We start from the raw sequence: 24,506 nt of genomic DNA, 5'->3' as shown, positions 1-24,506 counted from the left end.
TTTCATGCTCTTTTTTTTTCACCCCCTCCCGGCCAGACCCACGTCGGCTCAAGAAATGTACCACGCCCCTGGGTGCCTGGGACCCTTGCGCGACGTCTTGAGGCCTGCGACAGGCAGACATAAACGGCTTCATCTTTTAAAAGAAGTCATCCACATTGTTTGCATAACGATCCATGGTCTGGTCAGACGACGTTTTTTGTAGTCTCGGAATCGGTATCGACTCCATTTCGTGGGCACCTGGTTACATGTTTATCACTTGGCAGTTTACAAAGTCCATTCACAGGAACCAGGGCACGCTTTCTTATTTTATCATCATCAGCCTCCTTGACATCGATATTTGTCCAGACCAACATCATCTTCATTCATCTTCAACTCCTAGTCAACCAGATTGACTTTGTCACAGTGCTGGAGCCACTTTATCACATCGCAGGCCGAGATATAATTCACAATGTCTATTATCAACCACACAGACTCGGCCAAGCCCCGCCTGTCAGAGGCCGAGGCCGATGATTGGCGCAGGGTTTTCCAAGAAGCTCCCCCATGCGTGTTCCCCCAGCCTCGCGCCGGCGCACCCTCGGCCAGCACACCCTCGGCCAGCACCGTCCAATCTGGATCCGTGCTGCGCCGTCAGATTTTCCTCCCCAACAGCGGCCGCTCCGGCTTCCCCCTCGATGCCGTTTTGCAGGCCGCATGGGCTTTTCTCAACGCGTCATACTCCGACACCGAAGATGTCGTCTTTGGCATGGCCCTCGTCGACGAGGACACGGATGACGGCGAGCCTCGCACGGCCCTGCCTTTCCGCTTTACACTGCACCCAGACCAGACCATTGCCGACTGCCTCGAGGCGGTTGAGGCGCAGGAGCTCCCCCTGTTGTCGTCCAGCGGTATTGACCTCGAGGCAATTGCCGGGCTGGGACCGGAATTGCGCGGTGCCACGCAGTTCAGAAACCAGCTCGTCGTCTACCCGGCTATAATGGCCAACACGGATGTCCTGCTGGATCGCCCCCTTAACGTCGAATGTTTCCTAAACCCGTCAGGGGTATTGGTTCAGGCGTTTTACGACCCGGAAATCCTGGAAGGGGTCGAGGTCCGCCAAATCCTGGCCACGTTTGAATTTTTAATTCAGCAATTCGACGATGTCTCCAATTTGGGCAGGATAATTAGCCAGGTTGAAATTATTAGCCCACAAGATAAAGGCCAGCTCCAGAAATGGGGCGAGCATTTTCCACCGGCCGTCGAAAAATGCGTTCACTGGCTATTCCAGGAAAAGGCTCGCGAAACGCCTTGTGCCGAGGCCGTTTTTTCGATAGCGGAAAAGGTTTCGTGGACTTATAAACAATTGGATACCCTCACCGACAAACTTGCCCACCTTTTGGTATCCAAACGGGTTAGCCCCGGCAAAATCGTCCCTTTAATGTTCGAAAAAAGCGTTTGGACGGTTGTTGCAGCCATTGCTGTGCTTAAGGCGGGAGGTGCCTTTGGGTATATCGAGCCCAACCAGCCATGGGAGGACGTGTCGAGGCTTTTGGGCGCGTGCGAGTCGACCTTTGTACTTTGCTCGGCAAAATACGAGGGCCTGCTGAGCACCCACGACGTCGAATCTGTTATTATCGACGAGGCGCTGCTTTCTCGCCTGCCCTCGTGCGGATCTGTCGAGGATATCTCTCAGCCCGCCGACATTAGCTACATTATCTTTACGTCTGGGACCACGGGGCGGTCCAAGGGCATTGTATCGAACCATTCTTCGTTTTGCACCAGCATATTGGCCCACGGCAAGGCCGAATTTTACGGTCCAGAGTCGCGGTGTTTTGCCTTTTCGGCCTACAATTTCGACGTTAGCGTCACCGACATCTTCACCACGCTGGCCTTTGGGGCTTGCATTTGCATCCCGTCCGACGAGGAAAAGATGAACGCGCTTGCTGCGACGGCAGCACGCATGAGGGTAACCCATATTACCGCCACGCCGACCGTGTCCCAGTTTATTAACCCTGGAGACGTCCCCACGGTTAAAACCTTCATTACGGGTGGAGAGTTTGCCAGTCCGGAAATTATTAAGAAGTGGGTGTCGGCCGGGAGGAATTACATCAATATTTACGGCCCGGCAGAGTGCAACTCGAGAATCACCCATCACAGTTTCAAAGTCGGCGATAGCGGTAGTTGTATTGGTCGTCCCAGCGGCTGCGTCGTCTGGATTACTAAAAGCAACGATCCCAACGCGCTGGTGCCGCTGGGTGCACCTGGCGAGCTTCTCATAGAGGGACACCTCGTTTCGAACGGCTATTTGAAGGAGGAGGACAAAACCGCCGAGGCGTTTATCGCTGCTCCGGATTGGCTCGTTAGGATGTTTCCAGACCGGGCATCTTCGAGACTTTACCGCACCGGCGATTTGGCACAGTGGTTGCCAAACGGGAAATTACGCCTGCTCGGCCGTCGGGACACGCAAATGAAGATCCACGGCGTGCGGCTCGAGGCGGCACACATTGAGTTCAAACTCTCTGCAGCGCTCCCCAGCGGGTCTCAGGCGGTTGTGGAGAAGATTACTGTTGGACAAGATCCCAAAGGGGGACAAGAGTCCAAAGGGGGACAAGAGTCCAAAAGGGAAAAACTCGCCGCTTTTGTCACGCTGCCTGGCCCTCCCACGAATGACGACACGCCTTCGTTCCTGGAGCCTAGACAAGATCTCTGTGACTTGCTTGCAGGTGTGCAAGAGACGATGCTTGCCAACCTTCCTGCCTGGATGTGTCCGAATTACATTTTACCACTCGACAAATTCCCGCATGGCCAATCCGGCAAGGTCAACAGAAAGGTCTTGCGGGACATGGTTGCAGATTGGTCAGAGGAATCCCTGAACCGCTTTACTGTGTCTTGCCCGGCAGGTAACAAAGAGGTTCCTATCGGCGCTATGGAGAAGGCCATTGCCGGACTGTGGGCAGAGGTTCTCCATTTGCCTGCTTCACTGATCGGTCGCCAAGATACTTTTTTCCGCCTCGGTGGAGATTCAGTGGCTGCCATGAAGGTGGCTGCAGCCTGCAATAACCGTCAAAATGGTCTCATTATCTCGGTTGCCGACATATTCCGCCACCCAAAATTGTCTGATTTGGCGGCCAATATATCAACTGCTGTTGCAATTTCCGAAACGACTATTGCACCATTTGAGCTTATTGGTGGACCTTCCTGTCTGGACCAGTATACCCAGGCATTAAACCAGGCCGGTATCGATCCATCCACTGTCCAAGACGTATTTCCTTGCACCCCGATGCAGGAAGGTATGATGGCGGAAACCATGCTATCGCCCAACACGTACAAGCTTCAGCATGTACTCAGGCTTGATCCTTTAATTGATCTTCCTCGTTTGCAAGGCGCGCTCGACCGGCTGGTTCAGTCGTTTGCGATCCTCAGAACCAGGATAATATTAATGCCGCGGATTAAAGGGGTTACCGGCAGCAGCTCTTATCAAGTCGTCGTTAAGGGACTTGAGGAATATTCTCCTGTGCAAGTCAAAACGGTTGACAAGGTAAAGAGTGCTCTTTCTGCCGAGAAAAAGGCTGTCAAGGTTGGGTATGGCAGCGAGCTGAGTCGCTTCGCCTTGTTTATTGCAGAGGGGGGTAAATACCTGGTCTGGACCATCCACCACGCAGTGACGGACGGGTACACGTACAACCTTATCCTCGAAAAGCTGCAAGAGATGTACAACGGGACGGAACCCTCCACGATCACACCCACACCTTTTGCTCATTTCGTTAAACATTTGCAGGACCAGGACCCGGAAAGGAATGCCCAAATCTGGCGGCAGATGCTCGATGGTGGATCCTCTCCTCAATGGCCCAGCTGCAGCGATAAAGCACACGAACCCATTGTAACGCGCACCATTACCAAAACTTTCTCCTTACCCGCCAACGAAAGCGGTTGCACTATTTCGACTGTTATTAGAGCTGCCTGGGCTCTCGTCCTGAGCGGTCTCGTCCAGTCTCCCGACGTTATAATGGGTCTCACTCTCGCCGGGCGCGATATCGAGCTACCTGGCATCGATAATTGTGCAGGGCCCTGCTTAAACACGGTGCCCTTCCGTGTTCTCGTCAAAAACGAGACTTGTGCAGAGATGCTCCGTGCCGTCCAGCAGCTTTACGCCGATATTATTCCTCACCAGCACATTGGTATAAAAAACATCCGCAGGGCGCTGAGTGTGTCGTCCGAGGCTTGTGACATTTCGAATCTTCTTGTCATTCAACCTGGCTACCGAGTTGACCAAGGACTTTGGACCCAAGAAGACGACCTGAGCACCGACGAAGAGCTAAATTTTGGATTTACGCTTGAGTGCATTTTGGACTCTGAGAGCAAAATGACGGTATTGTGCGGCTTTGACGAGATAATGGTGTTTGAAACCAAGGCGAGGGAAATCTTGGACATGCTTTCTACCGCAATCGACTTTTTAACTCCTGCTTCGAACCAGGGCAAACTACTTACCGAAATGGAGGGTTTGCATTTTGTTCAGCGCACCAAAATCCCAAAGCTAAATATTGGAATGGATGCGGTAGAGCAATGTCTCCATTCTTTAGTGGAGGAGCAAGCTCGCTCTCGGCCGAATGCCATTATGATTGACGCCTGGGACGCAAAGCTGACCTACCGCGAGACCGACGAATACGCCACCCGCCTTGCCAGTTTTATTGCAGGTCTCGGCGTCGGGCCCGAGGTGATTGTGCCTTTTGCGTTTGAAAAGAGCGCCTGGACGACGGTGGCCATCCTTGCCATCCTCAAAGCGGGCGGTGCCTGCGTGGCTCTGGACATGAGCTACCCGCGTTCGAGACTCGAGCGCATAATGCAGGATGTCGAGGCCAAAACGGTCCTTTGCAGCAGGAGAAACGAGCAGGCCCTCAAGACGTACAAGGGTCTTCACAGTATCGTGGTCGACCGAAACTCGATCGACTGCTTGCCTAGCGAGGCTTTCCGCAGCGACGTGAAGCCGACAAATGCCGCATGGGTTGTCTACTCTTCTGGCTCTACGGGAACGCCCAAGGGCGCGGTGCTGGAGCATCGGTCACTCGCCACCACGGCGCGCACCAATTCGGAGGTCCTGGGGTGCGGCCCCGACACGCGTGCCTTGTCGTTTGCCTCGCACTCTTTTGACGTGGCTATCGAGGATAATATTATTATCCCCATGTTTGGAGGTTGTATTTGCATCCCATCCGACGAGGATCGCTTCAACGACCTGGCTGGCGTTATGACCCGCATGTCTGTCAATTGGGCCGATCTTACACCAACCGTCGCCCGCATGCTCTCCCCCAGCACCGTACCCACCCTCCGCACCATGGTTCTAGGCGGCGAGGCTTTAACCCAGGATATAATCGACACGTGGACCCCTGTGGACGGCTTTAAGCTGTACAATACCTATGGGCCATCAGAGTGTTCGGTGCAATCTACCTGCTGCCTGGAACCTTTGGGACGCGACGCCCGTGGAGGTAATATTGGATATCCGATGAATTGCAACATTTTCGTCGTCGATTCGGATAACCCCAATGTGCTTTTACCTGGAGGGGAGACAGGAGAAATGCTCATTGAAGGACCCATTGTTGGGCGCGGCTACCTCAAAAATGAGGACAAAACCCGCGAGGCGTTCGTTCGAGGTCTCGTTTGGGCCAAGGACCCAGCCCGTCGTTTTTACCGCACCGGTGACCTCGGCGTACTTAACGACGACGGCAGCCTAAGTTTTATTTCGCGCAAAGATACCCAGATCAAACTTAATGGTCAACGGGTGGAGCTGGGTGAAATTGAGGCTGTATTGCTCAAAACCTCGAACCTGGCTCAGGTTTGCGTCGAAGCCTTTAGCCCGCAATCTTCTCCACGCAGAAAATTGCTGGCCGCTTTTATCCAGCTGGAGCGCCGGCCCAGTAATGAAAAAGCAGAGGCCAGCTCGGCTTTGGAGTTTGTTGACATGACATCCTCTACACGCGAAAAGCTTGTCAGCATTAAGCAGAACGCTGCAAATCACCTTCCCGAATACATGGTCCCTTCGCTCTTCATTCCCGTATATAGCCTGCCTATAAACGCCTCTGGAAAGATTGAACGCAAGGTCCTGCGAGAGTTAGCTTCTGGCTTCTCGCAACAACAGACCGTCACCTATGCCCTCCGAGCTGACGCCGCCGTCGTGGATGGCCCCGTCGCTGAATCTGCAATCGCCGAGGTTCTCATGGAGCTCTGGGCCGAAGTTCTCCAAATTGATCTCCTGTCACACGCCATTGGCAGTGACGATAGCTTTTTGGAAATGGGAGGCGATTCGATTGCGGCTATGCAACTCGTCAGCAGGGCAAAGATGGCAGGTCTAGAGTTGTCTGTCCGCGGCATTATGAAGACGCCTACCTTTGCAAATATGGTACTGTCAGCCAAGGTTATACCTGGTGTCGAGTTGCGGCCCAAGCGCATCTCCACTGCAAAGGTGTCCAAGTTTGGCCTGTCTCTTTCCATCCCAACGCCCACGTCGGCAATTTCCAGAAGCCTGCCGACGCCTTCGCTTGCAAAGGATGAGCCCTATAGTGCCTTTTCACTCGTCCCCGAGACCTTGAGCAGGACCACGCTGCTTAATGAGGTGCTTGATTCGGTGCTGGGCGAGGAGAGACGGCTCGTCAATGATGTCTATCCTTGCACCCCGCTCCAGGATAGCCTGATGGCCTTGACTGCAAAGGACAGCACCGCCTATGTGCTGCGCGAGGTTTTTGATCTTCCCGAGCATACAGATATCAACCGCTTCAAGCAGGCCTGGGAAGATGTGGTGGCCGCCAACGACATCTTTCGCACTCGCATCTTCCACGTCGCCGGCCACGGTTCATTTTCAGTGGTTCTGGACACGCCCCTGGAATGGACCGAGGTCGAGACTTTGGATGAGTACCTCGCCCTGGATACGGCAAAAGAGAAACACATGAACTATGGTACGCGTTTGGTCCGCTTTGGACTTGTAAGCAACCATGGCAGCCCTCAATTTGTCTGGACCATCCACCACGCCTTGTACGATGGATTCTCGTATGGCCTCACTCTCGAGGCCGTCGACCAGGCCTACCAAGGAATGGGCCTACCGCCGACGCGCCCCATCCTGGACTTGGTCCGCTATCTCGGCCAGTTGCCCCAGGACGGCGTGGCTGATTTTTGGACCGGAAACCTCGAAGCCTGCCAAGCTATTCCATTCCCCCCAGTTGCTCCAGGTCAGATTTGTATCGCCGACAATACCGTCAAACACTCGGTCAAATTCCGCCGCCCGCCGCGCTCCAAATTCACCGCTGCAACTGTTCTCAAGGCCGCATGGTCTATCCTTATGGCGCGCGTATCGGAATCCACCGACGTCGTTTATGGTTTAACTTCCTTTGGCCGAGATGTTCCTATCGACGACGTGGATATTATTAATGGTCCACTCTTAACCACAACGCCGGTTCGTGTGCAGGTGGACCTCGACGCAACTGTCGAATTGTTCCTCGGGCAGGTTAATTTGCAGTCAATCGAAGCCGGGCCCTTTTCCCACGCCGGCATCCATAATATCAAAAAGCTAAATAATTCGTGCCGGAGCGCCTGCGAATTCCAGAACCTCCTCGTCATCCAACCTGCAAATAATAACGCCGACGAGGATTCGCTTTTCTGCGACCGCGCAACCCACACCACCGCAAATATTATCTCCGGTTTTGGCCTGGTGGTCGAATGCGGGTTGGGCGAGGAAACAATCGCTTTAACTGCCCACCACGATTCGTCCGTCTTATCGGCTTTGCGTGCCGAGAGGCTGCTAAGGCAATTCGCCCGCATTATCGAACAGCTAATTCGCCTCCCTCGCAGCGCAGCTGGTATTACCGTTGGCGAGATTGATGTCTTGTCCAGCAAGGAACGACAGGACCTCCGAGAGTGGAATAAAAACTGTCCGGCCTGGATGGATGCCTGCATGCACCAGCTTATAAAGCGTCACACTCTTTCCAAACCAGAATTTCCCGCCATTGAATCTCGGCAGGTTACTTTGTCTTACCAGCAGCTGGATGACCTCGCCACGCATATGGCTCACCAACTTTGTGAGCTAGGAGCTGCGCCAGAACGGATTATTCCCATCAGCATGGAAAAGTCTGTCAACGCCATTGTTGCAATGCTTGCTGTGCTCAAGGCCGGCGCTGCCTTTGTCCCCATTAATCCAGAAGATCCTCAAGACCGCCGAGCAGATCTTTTGGCGCAAGTCCAGGCGGAAATCATCTTGGTCTCGCCTAACACCAAAGACCGCTACGCACCCTTTAACAAACTCAAGGTGGTGGTTCTTCCTCCTTTAAATGTTGCCGAATGGGGTCCCCTTAACACATCACCACTGCCTTCCCCTTTAAACAAAGTCAAGCCTTCGAATCTCGCATACGTCTTGTTTACATCTGGCAGCACTGGTCGCCCCAAGGGCGTTATGACCGAGCATCGCTCCGTGTGCGCAAGCACAGCTGGCCACGGCGCCGCCATGGGCTTTGGCGATTTCCCTCGTCGGGTTTTGCAATTTGCCACCTACACTTTTGATGCTTGCATCGGTGAAATCTTTACCACGCTTAGCCATGGCGGGACCATTTGTGTGCCCACCGAACAAGAGCGCATGGACGACCTTTCTGGTTTTATTCGCGATTTTAGGTGCGACTGGGCCTTTTTTACACCGACCTTTGCACGTCTGCTCAAACCCGAAAGCATCCCGTCCATAAAAACCCTGGTTCTTGGAGGAGAGGCCGTGACTGCCGAGAGCGTCGACACTTGGGCGGACAAATTGAGGCTAATGAATGGTTACGGGCCCACTGAAACGTGTGTGTTTTGCACCACCCGCGATATTTCCAAAGGAGATAGGGCCGAGAAGATTGGACACATGGTTAGCTCCGTCGGCTGGGTTGTCGACCCGCAGGACCACAACCGTCTGGTGCCGATCGGCTGTACGGGTGAATTATTGGTGCAAGGACCTGGACTGTCTCGAGGCTATTTGGGCCAGCCCGACAAAACCAGGGAGGTTTTTGTGCCTGCTCCGGCGTGGCTGAGGGACTTTGGCTACTCTACCGACCAGGTCTTGTATAAGACGGGCGATCTAGTACGCCAGGACCTCACCGATGGGTCTTTGTTGTACCTGGGCCGCAAGGATAACCAGACCAAGATTAATGGTCAAAGGCTGGAAATAGGTGAGTAATTTTAATCTCTGACCTGGCTGCTGCGACACCACTAACGAGGATTGGTAGGTGAAATCGAGGCTGTGCTCAATGGCAAGGACGCAGCAATAGAGCAGGTTGTCGTCGTTGCGGGCAAGACTACCATTGACAAGAATAAGCAAGTTCTTGTTGCTTTTGTCGAATTTGTTTCCAAAAGCAGCAATAACGACATGCTACTTGAGCTTGACGACGAGTCGAGACTGAAAATGAAGGAACTGGAAACCCTGGCGCGGGCCAGCCTACCAAAATATATGGTGAGTAATTTGCTGCATTATATGAGAGACTGGAAACCAGCTAACAGATATATTTACAGGTCCCGACCCTTTGGATTCCCGTCTCCAAAATGCCCTCCCTAGCAACTAGCAGCAAAACGGACAGAAAGACGCTGGCCTTCAAAATAGCCAATCTGACCCCTGAGCAACTTACGGCATACTCTCTCTCCACCCACGCCAACGTATCCTCTCGGGCTCCTTCGACAAACATGGAAATCTCCATCCTTAACCTGGTAGCGCAAAGTCTTGGCCGTGATGCAACGTCTATCGGTGTGGACGACAATTTTCTGGCACTTGGAGGCGACTCCATTACAGCTATTCAGCTCACCGCGGCTGCACGAGCTGCCGGCATCCTGCTTACACACGAGGACGTTTTTCGTCATCCATGTCTCGCCGACATGGCTATGGTGGCCACATTCACCGATGCGTCCGCCGCGAATGCCCACGATGTCACTGACAGGCCTTTTTCTCTAATCCCCGAGGATAAGAGGGAAACGTTATTCTCGGCGCTTGAGACAACATACCGCATCCCCCGCAGCACAATCGCCGACGTTCTGCCCTGTGCACCTCTCCAACCCGGCCTTATCGCCTTGACGGCTAAAGACTCGCAGGCCTATGTTCTTCGCGAGGTCTACCGTTTGCCCGCCAAATTGGATGTCGCCAGATTCAAGCAGTCTTGGGAGGCTGTTGCTCGCGATGCCGGTATTCTCCGTACCACTATTGTTAATATTGACGAGCTTAACAGCTTTTACCAGGTAATTAGGGGCGTTAATAATAAGGTTATCGAGTGGCGGACTGGAAAAAGCGTCAAGGGGTACCTCGATGAAGACAAGCGCCTGCCTTTCCAACTTGGCACGCCATTTTCCCGTTTGGCCATCGTCGACACGCCTTTCACCGGCAGCTATTTCATCTGGTCCATCCACCACTCTATATATGACGGGTGGTCCAAGAATCTTATCCTTCGTCGCGTGCAGGCGGCGTACGAGTCCTCGTCGCCACAGCCCGTTATAGAGCCGACACCACCTTTTAGTCGCTTTATTGCCCACCTCCAGCAAACCGACCCTGAAGAATGCAAGGCCTTTTGGCAGAATCAGTTCAAGGGCATTTCGGCTCCGGCATGGCCTCCCCTCCCCAACCAGCAATTTAACCCCCTACTCGACGGTGAGGTAGCTATTACTTTGCCGTTTGAGCGTCCTGCCGGGTCACGCTTTACCACCTCCACCATTATCAAAGCCGCATGGGCCCTCGTGCAAGGTTGCCACAGCGGATCCCCCGACGATGTTCTATTTGGTGTAATCCAAAGCGGCCGCGACACGCCAGTCCAAGGCATTACGGAAATGGTTGGACCTTGCATTACGACAGTACCGCTCCGCATCGCCCTGGACAGGACCTCGACAACCGTGCCGCAATTTCTGCAAATGATACAGGACCAAACCACTGATATGATCAAGTTTGAGCACGCCGGCCTGCAAAATATCCAGCGCATGGGCAGGGAATGCCGCGACGCCTGCGGCTTTGCCTGCGTCATGGTCATCCAGCCGCCAGACGTGCACGACGAAGCCTCGTTCCTGGGAGCTCAAAAGCTGTCTGACGAGGAAAAGGAGACGCTGCGCTTCGGTATGGGTATCCAGATCCGCATCCGCAGGGATAATCAACTAGACGTTTTGGGAAATTTTGACCACAGAATTACACCCGAGGCGGTCATGCGTCGGATCCTATACCAGTTCAAGCATGTGGTTGAGCAAATTATGGAACACGCGGGAGAAAGCACAATGCCCGTGTCGGATGTTGATCTTTTTAGCCCATACGACAGGGACCAGGTTATTGCTTGGAACCAGCCGACTGAACTTACGCCCGTGGATCTTGAGGGCCATCTTGCGGGCGGACTTACACACGAGCTGTTCCACCGCACAGCCACGGTCAACGAAGCGAGGGAAAAGAGCATGGCCGTTAATGCTTGGGATGTTGATTTTCGCTATGGTGACCTCGACCGCATTACCACTAAGCTGGCCCACCATTTGCGGAATACCTTTAACATTGGGCCGGAGGTTATTGTGCCTCTATGCTTTGAAAAATCGGGCTGGGCTATAGTCGCCCTGCTATCGGTTATCAAAGCTGGCGGTGCGGTGGTGTTCCTCGACCCGTCGTATCCAATGGCTCGTTTGAACGAGATTCTCAGCCAGATTGAAGCCAAGGTAATTCTCTGCTCTCTTGCGCAGGTTTCTCTTTGGCGGTCATCGGGTCTGTCAGTTCAGGTTGTGGATAACGTTTCCATTGCAGCCTTGCCAGACGCAGGCCCCGAGCTCCCAATCACCAACGCCACCATGTCAAGCTCCCTCTACGTTATTTTCACCTCTGGTTCCACCGGAGTTCCCAAAGGCTGCCTAATTGAGCACCGGGCCTTTTTGTACTCTTGTCAAGCGCAGGCTCGTATTTTTGGGATGCGTCCGGACCATCGGGTCTTGCAGGGTTGTCCTTATAGCTTTGACGTGAGCGTTATGGAGATTCTGACCACGCTGCTGCACGGCGCGTGCGTTTGCGTGCCCAACGAGCGGGCCAAGAACCGCAGCATGGTCGAGGTAATCAACGACTTTCACATTAACTGGACCTTCCTCACCCCCTCGGTCGTTAAATTCATCGACCCGGCCGAGGTACCGACCCTCGAGACGCTGATTCTCGGCGGCGAGGCCATGACCCGGCAAAGCATCGACATCTGGGCCGGCAAGGTGCGGCTGATCAACGGGTACGGCCCGACCGAGTGTGCCATCTCGGCGGCTGTCAACAACAACATCACGCTCGAGACGGACCCTGCCAATATCGGTAAGGCGGTTGGGGGCATGTGCTGGATTGTGGAGGCAGAAAATCACGACAGACTGGCTCCTGTTGGGACTGTGGGAGAGGTAAGCTAGCTAGCCTCCTTTTGCTGACCTGCGCTAACACATTTTAGCTCATAATCGAGGGCCCGACTCTGGGCCGTGGTTATCTCAAGAACCCGGAAAAGACGGCGGAGGCTTTTATCAACGACCCTGCCTGGTCACTCAAGCTTGATGGCAAACACCGGCGTCTGTACAAGTCTGGTGATTTGGCCTACTATGATGCTGATGGATGCATTATTTTCTGCGGAAGAAAGGACGCGCAGGTCAAGGTGCGCGGGCAGAGGATGGAGCTGGGTAAGTCTTTTATAACAATTACTGCACAATTGCAACACCGCCCGGCTATTAACAATCCAACATTAACATGTACTAACCCACAAAAGGCGAGATCGAATCCCACCTTAGCCAGAACCCCGAGATCCAACATGCTGCCGTCTTTTATCCTGCCTCTGGCCCTTGCAAGGGTCAGCTGGTTGGTCTGGTTTCCCTCAAAAAGGTTGGTGCGGAGACCAACCGAGATGGCATTGTCGAGCTGGTCGACGGCCAAGAGACCTCCATCGCGGCAGCAATCACCTCGGACGCCACCATTCAACTATCTTCCCTTGTCCCAGGCTATATGATTCCCAACCTTTGGATCCCGGTTAAGAGCTTCCCACTGCTACCTTCAGAAAAGCTCAACCGGAAATGCCTTGCCCAGTGGCTCAACGGCATGTCGGATGAACTGCACAAGCGCGTATGCGGTATCTCGACTGCAAACCCCGACGGCAGTTCCGTTTCTCCACTCGCCCAAGTGGCTGAGCCATTTACGGATGCAGAAAAAACCATCCATCAGGTTTGGTGCGACGTTCTCAACCTGCAGGCCAAAGAGGTGGGAATTACGCAAGACTTTGTCACACTGGGTGGCGACTCGATCCTCGCAATGGCCATGGCTTCCAAGCTGAGAAAGGCAGGTTTCCAGGTCTCGATAACCGACCTCCTTATAACGCGCACCATCGCCAAGCTCGCCGCTCGCATTGGCCACACGGCCAAGAGTCCAAGGGACAAGAGTATGCGCCCCCTCGGCCTGCGTCTCGTCAGCCCTGCCACAGAGTCGGACCTGGACAACGAAAACGACACGGGCTACGAGTCGGACAACAGCGACGCCACCACGGCAGCCACTTCCATCTCGGTTGCAAGCCGGGGCCGTGCAAAGGCGGCTCACCCGGCCTTGAGCCAGCAGCCGACTGAGCTGTTTGATCTCACGCCGATGCAGCAATACTATGCCAACCTCGCACTTGGAAACGACGAGCTGTCCCGCCAAACGGACGCTAGGTTCAACCACAGTTTCTGTATTAAGCTCAAACGTCCCATTAACCCCGCTATTTTGTCTTCTGCCTACTCGCAACTTATCAGCCGCCACATGATGCTTCGTGTGCGTCTGCAGCGATGTGGCAAGGAACAAGCAGCCTGCGGGTTCCGCCAGTTTGTTTCGCCTGACATCAAGAGGTCTTTCCGTCTGCGCGAGTGGAGCAACGTCGCCTCGGTTGACGACGTCAAGGACCGGCTGGAGGACGCCCGCATTACGCTAGACCTCGAAAACGGCCCCATCAGCTCGCTTGATCTCGTCAGCACCACTGCCGGCGATTCATTCCTTTACATTGTTGCGCACCATCTCGTCGTCGACCTCGTGTCTTGGAATTCAATCCTGCGAGACTTTGACGATCTGCTCTCCAAGGGCGCCTTTAGCCACGAAGAGCCTGGTCCGTTTCCACTCTGGGCGCAAAAGCAGGCCGAGTATGCCCGTCTCCACCTCGATCCCAAAACCACACTCCCTGCGCCCATCCCTGCCGCGGACTTTGCATTCTGGGGCATGGCAGACGCCGACGGCAATCTCGTCCCCAACCTCGCCCGAGACGCCATCCACCACACGATTTGCATCCCCGAGGCGGCAACGGCCATGCTCCTGAGGGAGAGCCACGCCAAGCACGAGGCCGAGCCGATGGACGTTCTCGTGTCGGCGCTTACGCGCTCATTCTTCCTCGTCTACGGGCAGACGCGCGAGTCGCCGCCCGCCATCTTCCGCTTCGGGCACGGCCGCGAGGACATCGAGGGCCTGCCGGACGTCTCGTCGACGGTGGGGTGGTTCTCGACGCTGTCGCCGCTGCACGTGCCGGTGGGGCTGGGCGGCGACTGCAGCGCGGCGGGCGTGCTGGGCAGGACGGTGGAGCTGCGGCGGCGCACGCCGCACAACGGCTGGGCGTACTTTGCGGCGCGCTACCACCACGCGGACGGCGGCGCCGTCTTTGGCGGGCACGAGCGCATGGAGGTGGCAGTCAACTACCTCGGCGTCCGGGACCGGCAGGTCCGCGGCGCCGACTCGGCCGTGTTTGACCTCTCGCGCATGGTCGACGGCGGCCTGGGCGCCGGCGGCCAGGACGTCAAGTGCATGAGCCTGTTTGGCGTCACGGCCGAGGTGCGCGCCGGCTGCCTCGAGGTGGACCTCGAGTGGAACCGCCGCGTGCGCGGGCAGGGCCAGGTCAGGGCCTGGTGGAGGGAGTTTGAGGCTTGCCTCAAGGAGCTGGCCTCGGCGGGCTCGCCGTATGTGAGGAGCGGCAGCGGGGAGTGGGGGGTCGTGCCCAGCGTGGGGAGGAGGGAGTCTCTGTCCAGGGAGCAGAGGCGCATGCGCTCACTCTCGCGGCAGAGGTCGCGCCAGAGCTCCAACGTTTAGGTTTTCTTTTGTCGATTATATACCTTGGAAGTGGTCCGAGTGGCTGTCTAATAGTATCAGATAGTTATTGGATTTGACTCGATTCAAAACACCGGAAACACGTAACGGGTGTCGCAGGTTGATTTGTCTGGTCCAAGTTTAGTATGACTTGAAAGAAATTACGGATACCGGGAAATGTTGCTTGTGATACGTGCACTAGACTGACTGACACTCCTTGTTGACTGGGCAACAAGAAAGTACTGGTCACGAGCATATGTGTTTTGCTTAATTTAGATGATACTCGTCGACCCCTCTCATCCACGAACACAAGTGAGACAAGTCTTTGGTCTGATATGCCATGTTAATGTCATGATGTATATAATAGGTGAAATTCATCTCTTGGTCCTCTGTTCTTCAAGTCAGACATTTCCGTCTAGTGTGGACTGTGTGGTATGTCATGTTATATTCCGCGTTGTATGTCATGTTATATAATCCGTGTTCATATTTATTAGTCGTATCCAACGCCCAGTAGTACTCTTCAAATAGACCGTATCTTCTGGCCAATCAACAAGAGTTTTCATCAGTCGTCACTTGTGCTTACTTCTCGTCTCTCATGGCCAACCCTCTCTCGACGTCACCGTCCGCAACATCGGGCGGTGGCCGGTTCATCCCGTCCCTCACATCCTCGGTCGGGGTCCTCCTGAGAGAAAACTCACTCTCGGCGTCGTCCCGAACCTGACTGCTCCGCTGCCAGCTCTTGGAGCCCTTTGACCCGGCCATGTCGCCGCCTCCAAAGGTGCGCAGCGCAAAGACGGGGCCGCTCTTGCCGCTGCCGCCGCCCTCCTTCTTCCCCGACGGCGCCGACGCCTCGCCGCCCGTGAGCCCGACGCTCTTGAGCACCTGCCGGAACAGCGGGAGGCAGACGGGGATGGCGATGCAGACCAGCGTGATGGCCAGCTCGGCGATGGACCAGGCGCAGGTGGGGATGGCGTCGATGGTGTAGTTTGCGCTCTGCAGGCCGCCGAGGCCGATGGTGCGCTTGACGCCGCAGGCGGCGGCGGCGAGGCCCAGGCTCATGGAGCCGGCGATCAGCAGCCGCTCCTGAAAGGGCTTGTTGAGCTGCCAGACAAAGACCCAGGGGAAGACGGCGAAGAAGAGGTCGGCCAGGACGCAGCCGGTGCCCAGCGCCACGGCGAAGGGCGTTATGGGCAGCGGGCAGCTGCCGCCCGGGATGGTCTTGTCCCACAAAAAGGCGGGCGGGGTGCATTGAAAGGCAAAGGCAAAGGCGCACACGGCCGTGTCGACGAGCAGCGCGGCGATGGCGGCCCAGATGGCCCAGCGGTGCCACGGCTTGGCCACGAGCCGGAGCAGGAACAGGCCCAGCGAGACCTTGGCCACGCCCATGGTGGAGACGCCAAAGATTTGCGCGATGATGAGGTACAGGAGGCATTTTGTAAGCCGGTCGTGGCTGTCGTCCCATATTGCGTCTTGGCTCTGGCCGAGGCCGTAGAGGACCGAGACGTGGACCATGATGGTGCAGGCGAGGAGGAGGATCTGAGAGTGAGAGGGAGGATCAGTTTTGGTTGCAGTCTCAGACACAAACGAGACCAGAACTTAGAAGTCGACTTACAAATGATGCATTGTAAATGGTGTCGTCCCACCCGTACGCCTTGATCACCACGAGGCGGGTGTATAATCGCAGCAGAAAGAAGAAAGCGGCAGCCCCCGTAGTGGCCCACGAGACTGCAAGCAGCCAATGGCCCTCGCCACCTATGGTTCCTATTGGGGTGACGTCCATTGTGAGGGCGGCAGGCTGGATTGAAAAAAATCAATCAGACCGGCAGGAATCATTTTTCCTCATTGCTACGGGAGCACATGCTTTTATTCAAGTACCTAATCAAAACCGACATTTTTCACCTTTTTTCTCTGCACATCGACGATCGTTAGGTTGCTTATTGAACGCTCAAACAAGTTCGCGGCATACAATGTTACCCCCCAAATACCACCCAGAGACACCCCCCCGAGCCACCGGGAACAGGATGGTTCCTCCCGGATATGATCAAAACGACAAAAAAACTGATCACATCTCTGGGCAATCGTCGATGGGCCTATCACAACAAACGATCGGCCCCGCCTGGAATGTCGGGTCTGCCCCTCCTTGACGAATTCCAACCACTCAGGGGTTCTCGATTCGTCGGGTCATCGATCTAGACCGGCCCGCGTCGCTAGATATGAGGGTCGCACAGCCCTTGGATAAGCAACTGGAGACTGGGGATTAAAGGAGGGCCTGCATTCTTGGCTCGGAAACAAAACCCTCCCCTCCCAATCTTGATACTGGGCCGCGCATCTGCGCTTGCATACTTCGTATATCGATTATCGAATCAGGCTCGCAGCGAAGGGGGGGAAATCTGATTCCTGCATCACTTGCTACCATACCTTGCCCTGCTTGCCACACCCACCAAATGTCTGCAGCTGCAGTCGCTACCTGGGCCTTTGTGCTCTTGGCTACGTGTGCCGCCTGGAATGTTTTGTCTTGTTGGCGATCCCCACTGCGCCGATACCCGGGACCATTCCTAGCCAGTGCGTTTTGTTTCCTTGGGCTTTCCTGCATTTACCTGCATTTTCCTTGCGTTACGTTGCGTCGTCGCGCCGCATTGCGTCTGCGTTTCGCGCCCTGCGTTGCGTCTTTGTATCGTCATTCTCTTCGCTTCCCCCCCTTCCGCACTGACTACTCGGAACAGAAACTGAGAAACCCCGGTCGCTTTTCCAGGGGGCTGAACAAATCTGACCAAATCTCCCGCCTGCAGGATGGACCAACCTATGGCGCTTCTACCACACCCTGCGAGGTGACATACACCTCGTCAACCTGCGCGCGCACCAAAGGTACGGCCCCGTGGTCAGGACGGGACCCAACCAGCTGGACCTGGACCTCCCCGCCCTCGTCAAGACCATCTACTCGTCCGACGGCCGCTTCCGCAAGACCGACTTCTACCCGCCGGCCTCCACGGTCGTCGACGGCCGCGTCGCCTACAACCTCTTCAGCCTGCGCGACCCGGCCGAGCACGCGCGCCAGAAGCGGCCCGTCGCGAAGCACTACTCCCTGGCCGGCACGCTCGCGCTGCAGCCCCACGTCGACGATACCATTCGTCTGCTGCGCCGCAGCCTGGACGAGCGTTACGTGGGGGCTGATGGGTTCGGTGAGGGGTTTGACCTTGGCGAATGGGTAAAAATGTGTAAGCAGCTCGTGTTTTTATTTTCTTTCTTCTTGTCTTCTTCTTATTGTTTGATCATTGCTTCTTGTCAGATTAAAATGCGGCCCAAGACTAAAACCCTGTTGACCCCAACACCGCCCCCCCCCCAGACGCCTGGGACGTCATTGGTCAGGTCACCTTTAGCAAGCACTTTGGCTATCTCTCGTCGGGCAGGGACTTTGATGGCCACCTGTGGATGTCGGACAGGGGTGCCGACTACCTGTCTAGCGTCAGCCAGATCCCCTGGCTCGACCGCATCGTCGACAAGAACCCAATCTTCCCCGTCGGCGGCGCGACCGCGCTGCTCGGTCCGACCATGAAGCGGCTCGACGACAGGTATGCGGGCCGCGACGACCGCGATCCGGTCCAGGCGGCCGCCCAGCCGGACTTTCTGGACAGGTTCCTGGAGGTGCAGCGTGCGCAGCCGGACGTCGTCGACCGCCAGCGCGTCCTCAGCTACCTGTCCATCAACATGCTCGCCGGTGCAGACACCACCGCCATCACCATCAAGGCCGTCCTGTACTATGCGCTCCGGACGGATGGGGTTTGGGGCAGGTTGGTCACCGCCTGCGAGGATGCCGGGTTGGCAGCAGGTGAGATTGCTTCTTTTGCTCAGGCCCGTGCTGTTCCCTATCTCGAGGCCGTGGTGCGCGAGGCCATGCGCCTGCATCCCGGCGTGGCCATGGTGCTGCCGCGATGCGTGCCGGACGGCGGGCTGGAGTTGCCCGATGGAAACGTGGTGCCGCCTGGGACCAGCGTCGGAATGAATCCGTTCGTGCTGGGACGGAACAGGACGGTCTGGGGCCCGGATGCGGATGACTTTAGACCCGAGCGGTGGCTGCGGGCGGACGGCGAGACGGAGGAGGCGTTTGCGGTGAGGTTGGCGGCTATGAACGCTGCCGATCTGACCTTTGGCGCCGGATCCAGAGTGTGTCTGGGTAAGCACCTCGGGCTGCTGCAGGCGTACAAGGTGGTGGCGACCTTGGCCGTCTCTTATGACCTGGAGATGCTGGAGCCGGAAAAGGAGTGGTGGGTGCGGTCTGCGTTTTTCATGAGGCAAGGAGAGCTCAAGGTGAGTATGAGACGGAGGGATTAGTCGGGCATGAGAGAGCATAGGTGAGTGGCCACCTATCATTGCCTCTACAGATGCTGTCGGCATTCGAACTAATCCGCTCACACTAGAGGCCTCGCGTGCAGCAACCTGCGCCAAGTCGATGTATATATCATGGTTTGCTCATAGCGTAGCATAAACTGATTCAGCAGCGGGATACTGCTTCATCTGACAGACTTGGCATGAGATGATGAGGCACAGTACTCGATGTACTGGACATGCGTGCATTTATATAATTGGCGACGGTCGTGTTCATCATGTAGACGGACATTTGGACAGCATAGCATCGCCAGAATGCAGATCAAAAGCACCCGGACAAATCACATTGACCAGCAATGGCAGTACGGGACCATGGCCGTCCATGCATTCAAGGCAGTTCCAGATGAGCAGCGGTGGTTTTACAGCCAGTTTGGTAACGCGTGTTTACGGCAGAATATCAGCAGCTCGCAGACTCTTACCAGCTTTACCACTAACCTGCCAGCTAACCTCAGCCAACCAATGACGCTTTTGAAAAGCGCATGGCAGCCCTGGAGGATGGAAACAACGCCGCGTCTCTAGCTTCAGGCGCCGCAACCGCTTTGAAAGTTGCCATGTCACTTGCTGGGGCCGGCGACAGCGTCATCGTGTCCACCTTCGCCCACGGCGGCACCTTTCACCAGTTCAAAATCATCCCACAACGCATGGGCATCGAGACCAGGTTCTGCGACTCCAACGATCTACCCAAAGTCCGCAGCCTAGTCGACCAACGGACAAAGTTCATCTTCACCGAGACCATCGGCAACCCCAAATTCTCCATCGCAGACCTGGAACCCTGGCCGCTATAGCCCACGGCAGGCAGGCCAACGGGGATTGCTTCCCGCAGCTCCGGAACCTCTACAAAATCCTGGGGAGCCGCGCCTACATGCAGATGCTCAAGTGGGATTTCATGCGCGACACGGGAGCCTGCCTGGCCCCGGCGTCGGTGCAGCAGCTCTGCGTCGGCCTCGAGACCCTCGCGCGCGGGCTCAATACCATGCTGACGTTTGGGCTGCGCGGGGGCGAGGCCGAGATGGAGAACATGGGCGTGTATGCGGGTTTCCTCAGGCTGTCGGTGGGGTCAAGCACATTGACGACATCAAGAGGGATTTCGAGCGGGCGTTTGAAAGGACTGCCCCTGCGAATGGGAGGGGCGGATGGCTGTAACGGGAAGGCGAATGGTCACTGAACCGCGGTACTGTACCTAGATAGTGGTTGAGCCAATGGGCAGAGTGGACGGCCCTGGCGCATGTGGATTGCAAACGAATAATTCCCCGCCCCCACGGTTCTGGCGCAAGGTTCTCAATCCATCACGATCCCTTTGCCCTTTCAATCCATGTGAAGCGTTTTACGGCACAGGCAGCACAGCAAAACACAGACAGACGCATTGGCAGCTGTCGAAATCATATGGAAGATGCCAGGCAATAAGAGACTAGCAGGAAATGAGCCAGGCAACACGAGAGCCAGCAGCACTAAAGCACTCCCGACCTTGGCTTGCATACTTAGCTTCCCTGCCTCCCAATCAAACCCTTTGCTCAATGATCGACCACGTACTGCTACAAACCAGGTAATTATAACGAGAACAATCTGAGACTCCAATTTTCCGTACGAGATGATCGACTGCAAGTGATAAGAAAAAAACTCGCTCAACATCACTCTACTCAACTCAAAGCCAAGGGATACCAAGAACATCAGCAATCAGAGCCAAGCAAAACAATCAGCTTAATCTCACCCAACCCCCGACAGCCCCTGGTACATCCCCGCAAAAGCCGCCACCGTCCTCAACGCTTCTGCCCTACCGCGGCCCGAGACTACCACCCCGGTCATGAACCACATCCACGACCCCCACCTTGCCGCCGTACCGGTGGCTGGGTCTGACGACGGCCGTGTGGAAGACGACGTGTCGCATCCGGGACGAGTGATTGGCTCGCGGCTGGGGGTTTGGAAGAGCATCGTCGGGTATGGCGATGCGGAGTCCGGACACCCGGATCGAGCTTGGGGACTTTGACCATCTCCGCAAGCAGCGTCGCCGGAACGTCGACCGCCACGTTGGTCAGGGAGGTGAAGTTTGCGGGCGCGTGCTGGAAGGGTGAGGACAGTACAGCAAACCGCGTCCAGTCCCCTGCTGGTGCCAGCAGCTGGAGGGGGAAATAGTCGACGCCCGTCGAGTGCAGGCTTGCCGTGGAGCTGCCGATGCCTGGGCTGCGTGCATTAATCTCGTGTGGAAAGATTGACGGCTGCTGGGAGGGTGGTGGCTGTTTGTAGTACATCACCGGGAAGGGGACGTTGGGATCGTCGCGGTAGTCGACAGAGAGTTGCGCACTCTCGCTTCCCAGTGAAATATTCCAGAACGAAACCCCTGAAGCGGTACGGCCTCGACCATGGCTTCCACAGCAAACTTTTGCTCGTCTCTCGGAAGGCCAGAGGGCGCATGGATCAGCGCCTCGTACCTCTCGTTGAAGGTGGCCGAGGACGTGTAATCGGCAGGCAAGGGAAAGTCATCAACCACCTCTGAGACAAAACCTAACCGTCCAACATGACTAGTTCTAGTCTAGATTCACATCCAGCTCGGGTCCATCGACGTACGGCTCGACCACCACGCCGCTGGAACAACCGCGGCCGAGGCAAGAATCCGAGCCACGGCATCTCGCAGCTCATTTGCGTCGTCGGCACGAAATACGCCTGCACTGCCGCGCCTGGTCCAAGGCTTGCACACCATCGGGTGAGTCAGGGGTTCTTTGATCACATGCCCCGCCAGCTCGTCATACAGTACTGCTAGCGATCGCACCGAGAATGTCGTACCAGCATTGCGGCCGCTAAACATTCGGGTGAGGAACTTGTTCGTCGAGATGGTGTAGGGCTTCACGCCAGGTGTAAGTAGGCCGAGATGCTGCGCGGCCTGAGCGACAGCCACGAGGTAGTCGTCCGTGCACGTACATATGCCATCAACTTGCTGAGTACTTTTGACGACTGCTGCCAATCGATCAGACGTGACTTCAAACTGCCGGCAGATCTGTTGGCATCACACCAGTCCTGTGAGCCCAGGATTACAAGCTCTACACCCAAGGCCCCAGGTATCTGCAGTCGGGATGAGAAGTCTGAAGGACACAGTTAGGGTGGCCTGCATACCCCGGCGATCATGGTCCGGCACACCGGACTCAACGAGTGATCGACACAGTTGCGAGCTGGGTCTTCCCTGCCCTGTGCTGCAATAGCCATCATCATCATGTGTTTCTGCAGTTGTGATCTCCCTGAGAGTGATGTAGACACGACACAAATCCGTTTCTCTGACGGTCCGTAGTCCCAGGTCACATTGGAGTAGCTCTAAAGCAGTCAGTAAAACGGCCTGGCATAAGGAGACAAACACCTACCAGTTCCCGATGGCAAAGGTGGCACGTGGTATGGTTCCCGTGGCTTGCCATGTTAATGCAATCAAATTCTCTGATGATCAATGATCGTCCTGACATCGGTCATGACTTCCACGTATTTACTATTTGAGGAAAACCGCACGACTCGATCAATCAACCTAATTTCCTGTGCATGAATTCTGGTTGCGAGACTTGTCAAGGCAATCTAACCACTTCCGTGGTTGGTTCTAGTTCTAAGTCTAGGTTCTAGTCTAGTTCTAAAGTCCCCAACCACTTGGATGGATACCCACTTACACTAGTGGCCGGACAGTGTTACTATGCAATTCGTTCAGTCCATTGCGCGCTTGTCGCCTGTCGGCGGTCGCCTAGACTCGGTTGATCCAGAGTTTGACACGATCTTTCCTGCAACTTCCATTTTTAGATGTAGGCAACCTTGACAAAGCTGCAGTGTCCACCTGATCCATTTTGATTTTCGACCATCCATCTTCTGCTCATACTCACTGCCGCTAGTCACTGTTTCTTATCCATTGGCACGAAACTTTTCTATACCTCGCCAAGGAAATGAGGCTATGCAACTATGCTCCCATTTTTTAAAAATCACTATAAGCGAGCAACTCATTTGTCATCGCAAGCGATGCGCCAAGTTTGTTGTTTATGCGGAATCACACGGGGATGGATTAACAACAACTATCTTTTGACAGTATAAAATGAACCACCCTGCATCCAAAAAGTATTTAAATCGCTTCTTCTGTCGTCACCCGATCTCGAACTACCCACACTCGTTATCACACTTTTCCTTTGTCATTTGTAGTATTTTCTTTCCGTCTGTCCAACATGCACATTTCCAAAGCCTCCCAGCTCATGGCCCTCCTGGTCATCGGCGCCCCCGTGTTGGCCTTTACCCCCAAGGGCGACAACCCCATGGTGGCCCAATCGCCTGACCCCGGCGCCCAGGCTGATGTTGCTGGCTCTCCCAAGGTTTCCAGCCCCGCCCAGGAGAACTGGAAGCTGGTCAACGGCAGGGTGGTGATGAAGCATCCCGCCGCTCGCCCTGACCTCGGCACTGAGGACAAGCCCAATCGCCTTGTGGCTCGGCGCACCAGGTATGACAGCGACAACGACGACGACGACGACGATGGTCCCATCCCCGGATCTCCGCCTCACAACCGCAGGCCAAAGGGCGGAGTCGCAAGGGGCGGACCCTCGCAGAAAAAGCCCAATCGCCTTGTGGCCCGGCGCACCAGGTATGACAGCGACAACGACGACGACGATGACGATGGTCCCATCCCGGGGTCCCCCCCTCACAACCGCAAGCCAAAGGGCGGCTTCGCCAGGGGCCGAGCCTCGCAGAGGAATGCCAACCGCCTCGTGGCCCGAGGTGGCGACGACAACGACGATGACGCCGTCCCGCCGTCCTCCCCAAAGTCCACCCGCCGCCCTGGCGACAAGCCAAGGTACCTGAAGGGTTATGCCACGGGCAATCACGCCAACCACGGCAGCCCGAAGGGCCAACACCAGTGAGGACCCGCAAACTAAGACAGGCGCCTTGCAGCCAGTTGCAAGACGTGGACTATGCTCTGGACCATGCAGCCACGCTACCCTGATGCCAACAAGGGGCAGGTATATGCAGTCGTCATCAGTAAATGTCTCGCATGCTGTTAGATGTTGAGACGGTATCTTCGCCTTGGCTTGCAAGGATGGCCAAGCAAGCTTTATTGTTCATTCCATGTTTTGGTGTGTTTGGAACTTTG

General features: G+C 55.7%; 5 protein-coding genes across 5 annotated transcripts; 3 read left to right on the top strand and 2 right to left on the bottom strand.

Annotated features, from left to right (window-relative positions):
* Positions 1-448: 448 nt before the first annotated feature.
* MGG_07858 (cyclic peptide synthetase) lies at positions 449-15,031 on the top strand (the record flags this gene model as incomplete). Its single annotated transcript, XM_003713046.1, has 5 exons — positions 449-9,152; positions 9,210-9,433; positions 9,493-12,351; positions 12,399-12,621; positions 12,708-15,031. 5 exons carry the CDS (start codon positions 449-451, stop codon positions 15,029-15,031), a joined length of 14,334 nt encoding a protein of 4,777 aa, XP_003713094.1.
* A 576-nt stretch (positions 15,032-15,607) lies between these two features.
* MGG_07857 (uncharacterized protein) lies at positions 15,608-16,808 on the bottom strand (the record flags this gene model as incomplete). Its single annotated transcript, XM_003713045.1, has 2 exons — positions 15,608-16,564; positions 16,641-16,808. The coding sequence occupies 2 exons, from the start codon at positions 16,806-16,808 to the stop codon at positions 15,608-15,610; spliced, it is 1,125 nt and encodes a 374-aa protein (XP_003713093.1).
* Positions 16,809-17,352: 544 nt separating this feature from the next.
* On the top strand, positions 17,353-19,547 carry MGG_07856 (pisatin demethylase). The gene is made up of 4 exons (XM_003713044.1): positions 17,353-17,590; positions 17,818-18,243; positions 18,372-19,377; positions 19,444-19,547. Exons 1-3 carry the CDS (start codon positions 17,473-17,475, stop codon positions 19,355-19,357), a joined length of 1,530 nt encoding a protein of 509 aa, XP_003713092.1. The 5' UTR covers positions 17,353-17,472; the 3' UTR covers positions 19,358-19,377; positions 19,444-19,547.
* Positions 19,548-20,024: 477 nt separating this feature from the next.
* Positions 20,025-22,606, bottom strand: MGG_07855 (uncharacterized protein; the record flags this gene model as incomplete). The annotated part of the gene is made up of 6 exons (XM_003713043.1): positions 20,025-20,456; positions 20,768-20,940; positions 21,237-21,715; positions 21,787-21,898; positions 21,974-22,400; positions 22,517-22,606. 6 exons carry the CDS (start codon positions 22,604-22,606, stop codon positions 20,025-20,027), a joined length of 1,713 nt encoding a protein of 570 aa, XP_003713091.1.
* Positions 22,607-23,528: 922 nt separating this feature from the next.
* On the top strand, positions 23,529-24,316 carry MGG_07854 (uncharacterized protein). Its single transcript, XM_003713042.1, has one exon. It carries the CDS (start codon positions 23,590-23,592, stop codon positions 24,274-24,276), a length of 687 nt encoding a protein of 228 aa, XP_003713090.1. The 5' UTR covers positions 23,529-23,589; the 3' UTR covers positions 24,277-24,316.
* Positions 24,317-24,506: the final 190 nt, after the last annotated feature.

This window comes from Pyricularia oryzae, chromosome 3, assembly GCF_000002495.2.
Source record: "Pyricularia oryzae 70-15 chromosome 3, whole genome shotgun sequence".
Lineage (NCBI taxonomy): Eukaryota > Fungi > Ascomycota > Sordariomycetes > Magnaporthales > Pyriculariaceae > Pyricularia > Pyricularia oryzae.
This window is presented reverse-complemented; position numbering and strand designations above follow the sequence as displayed.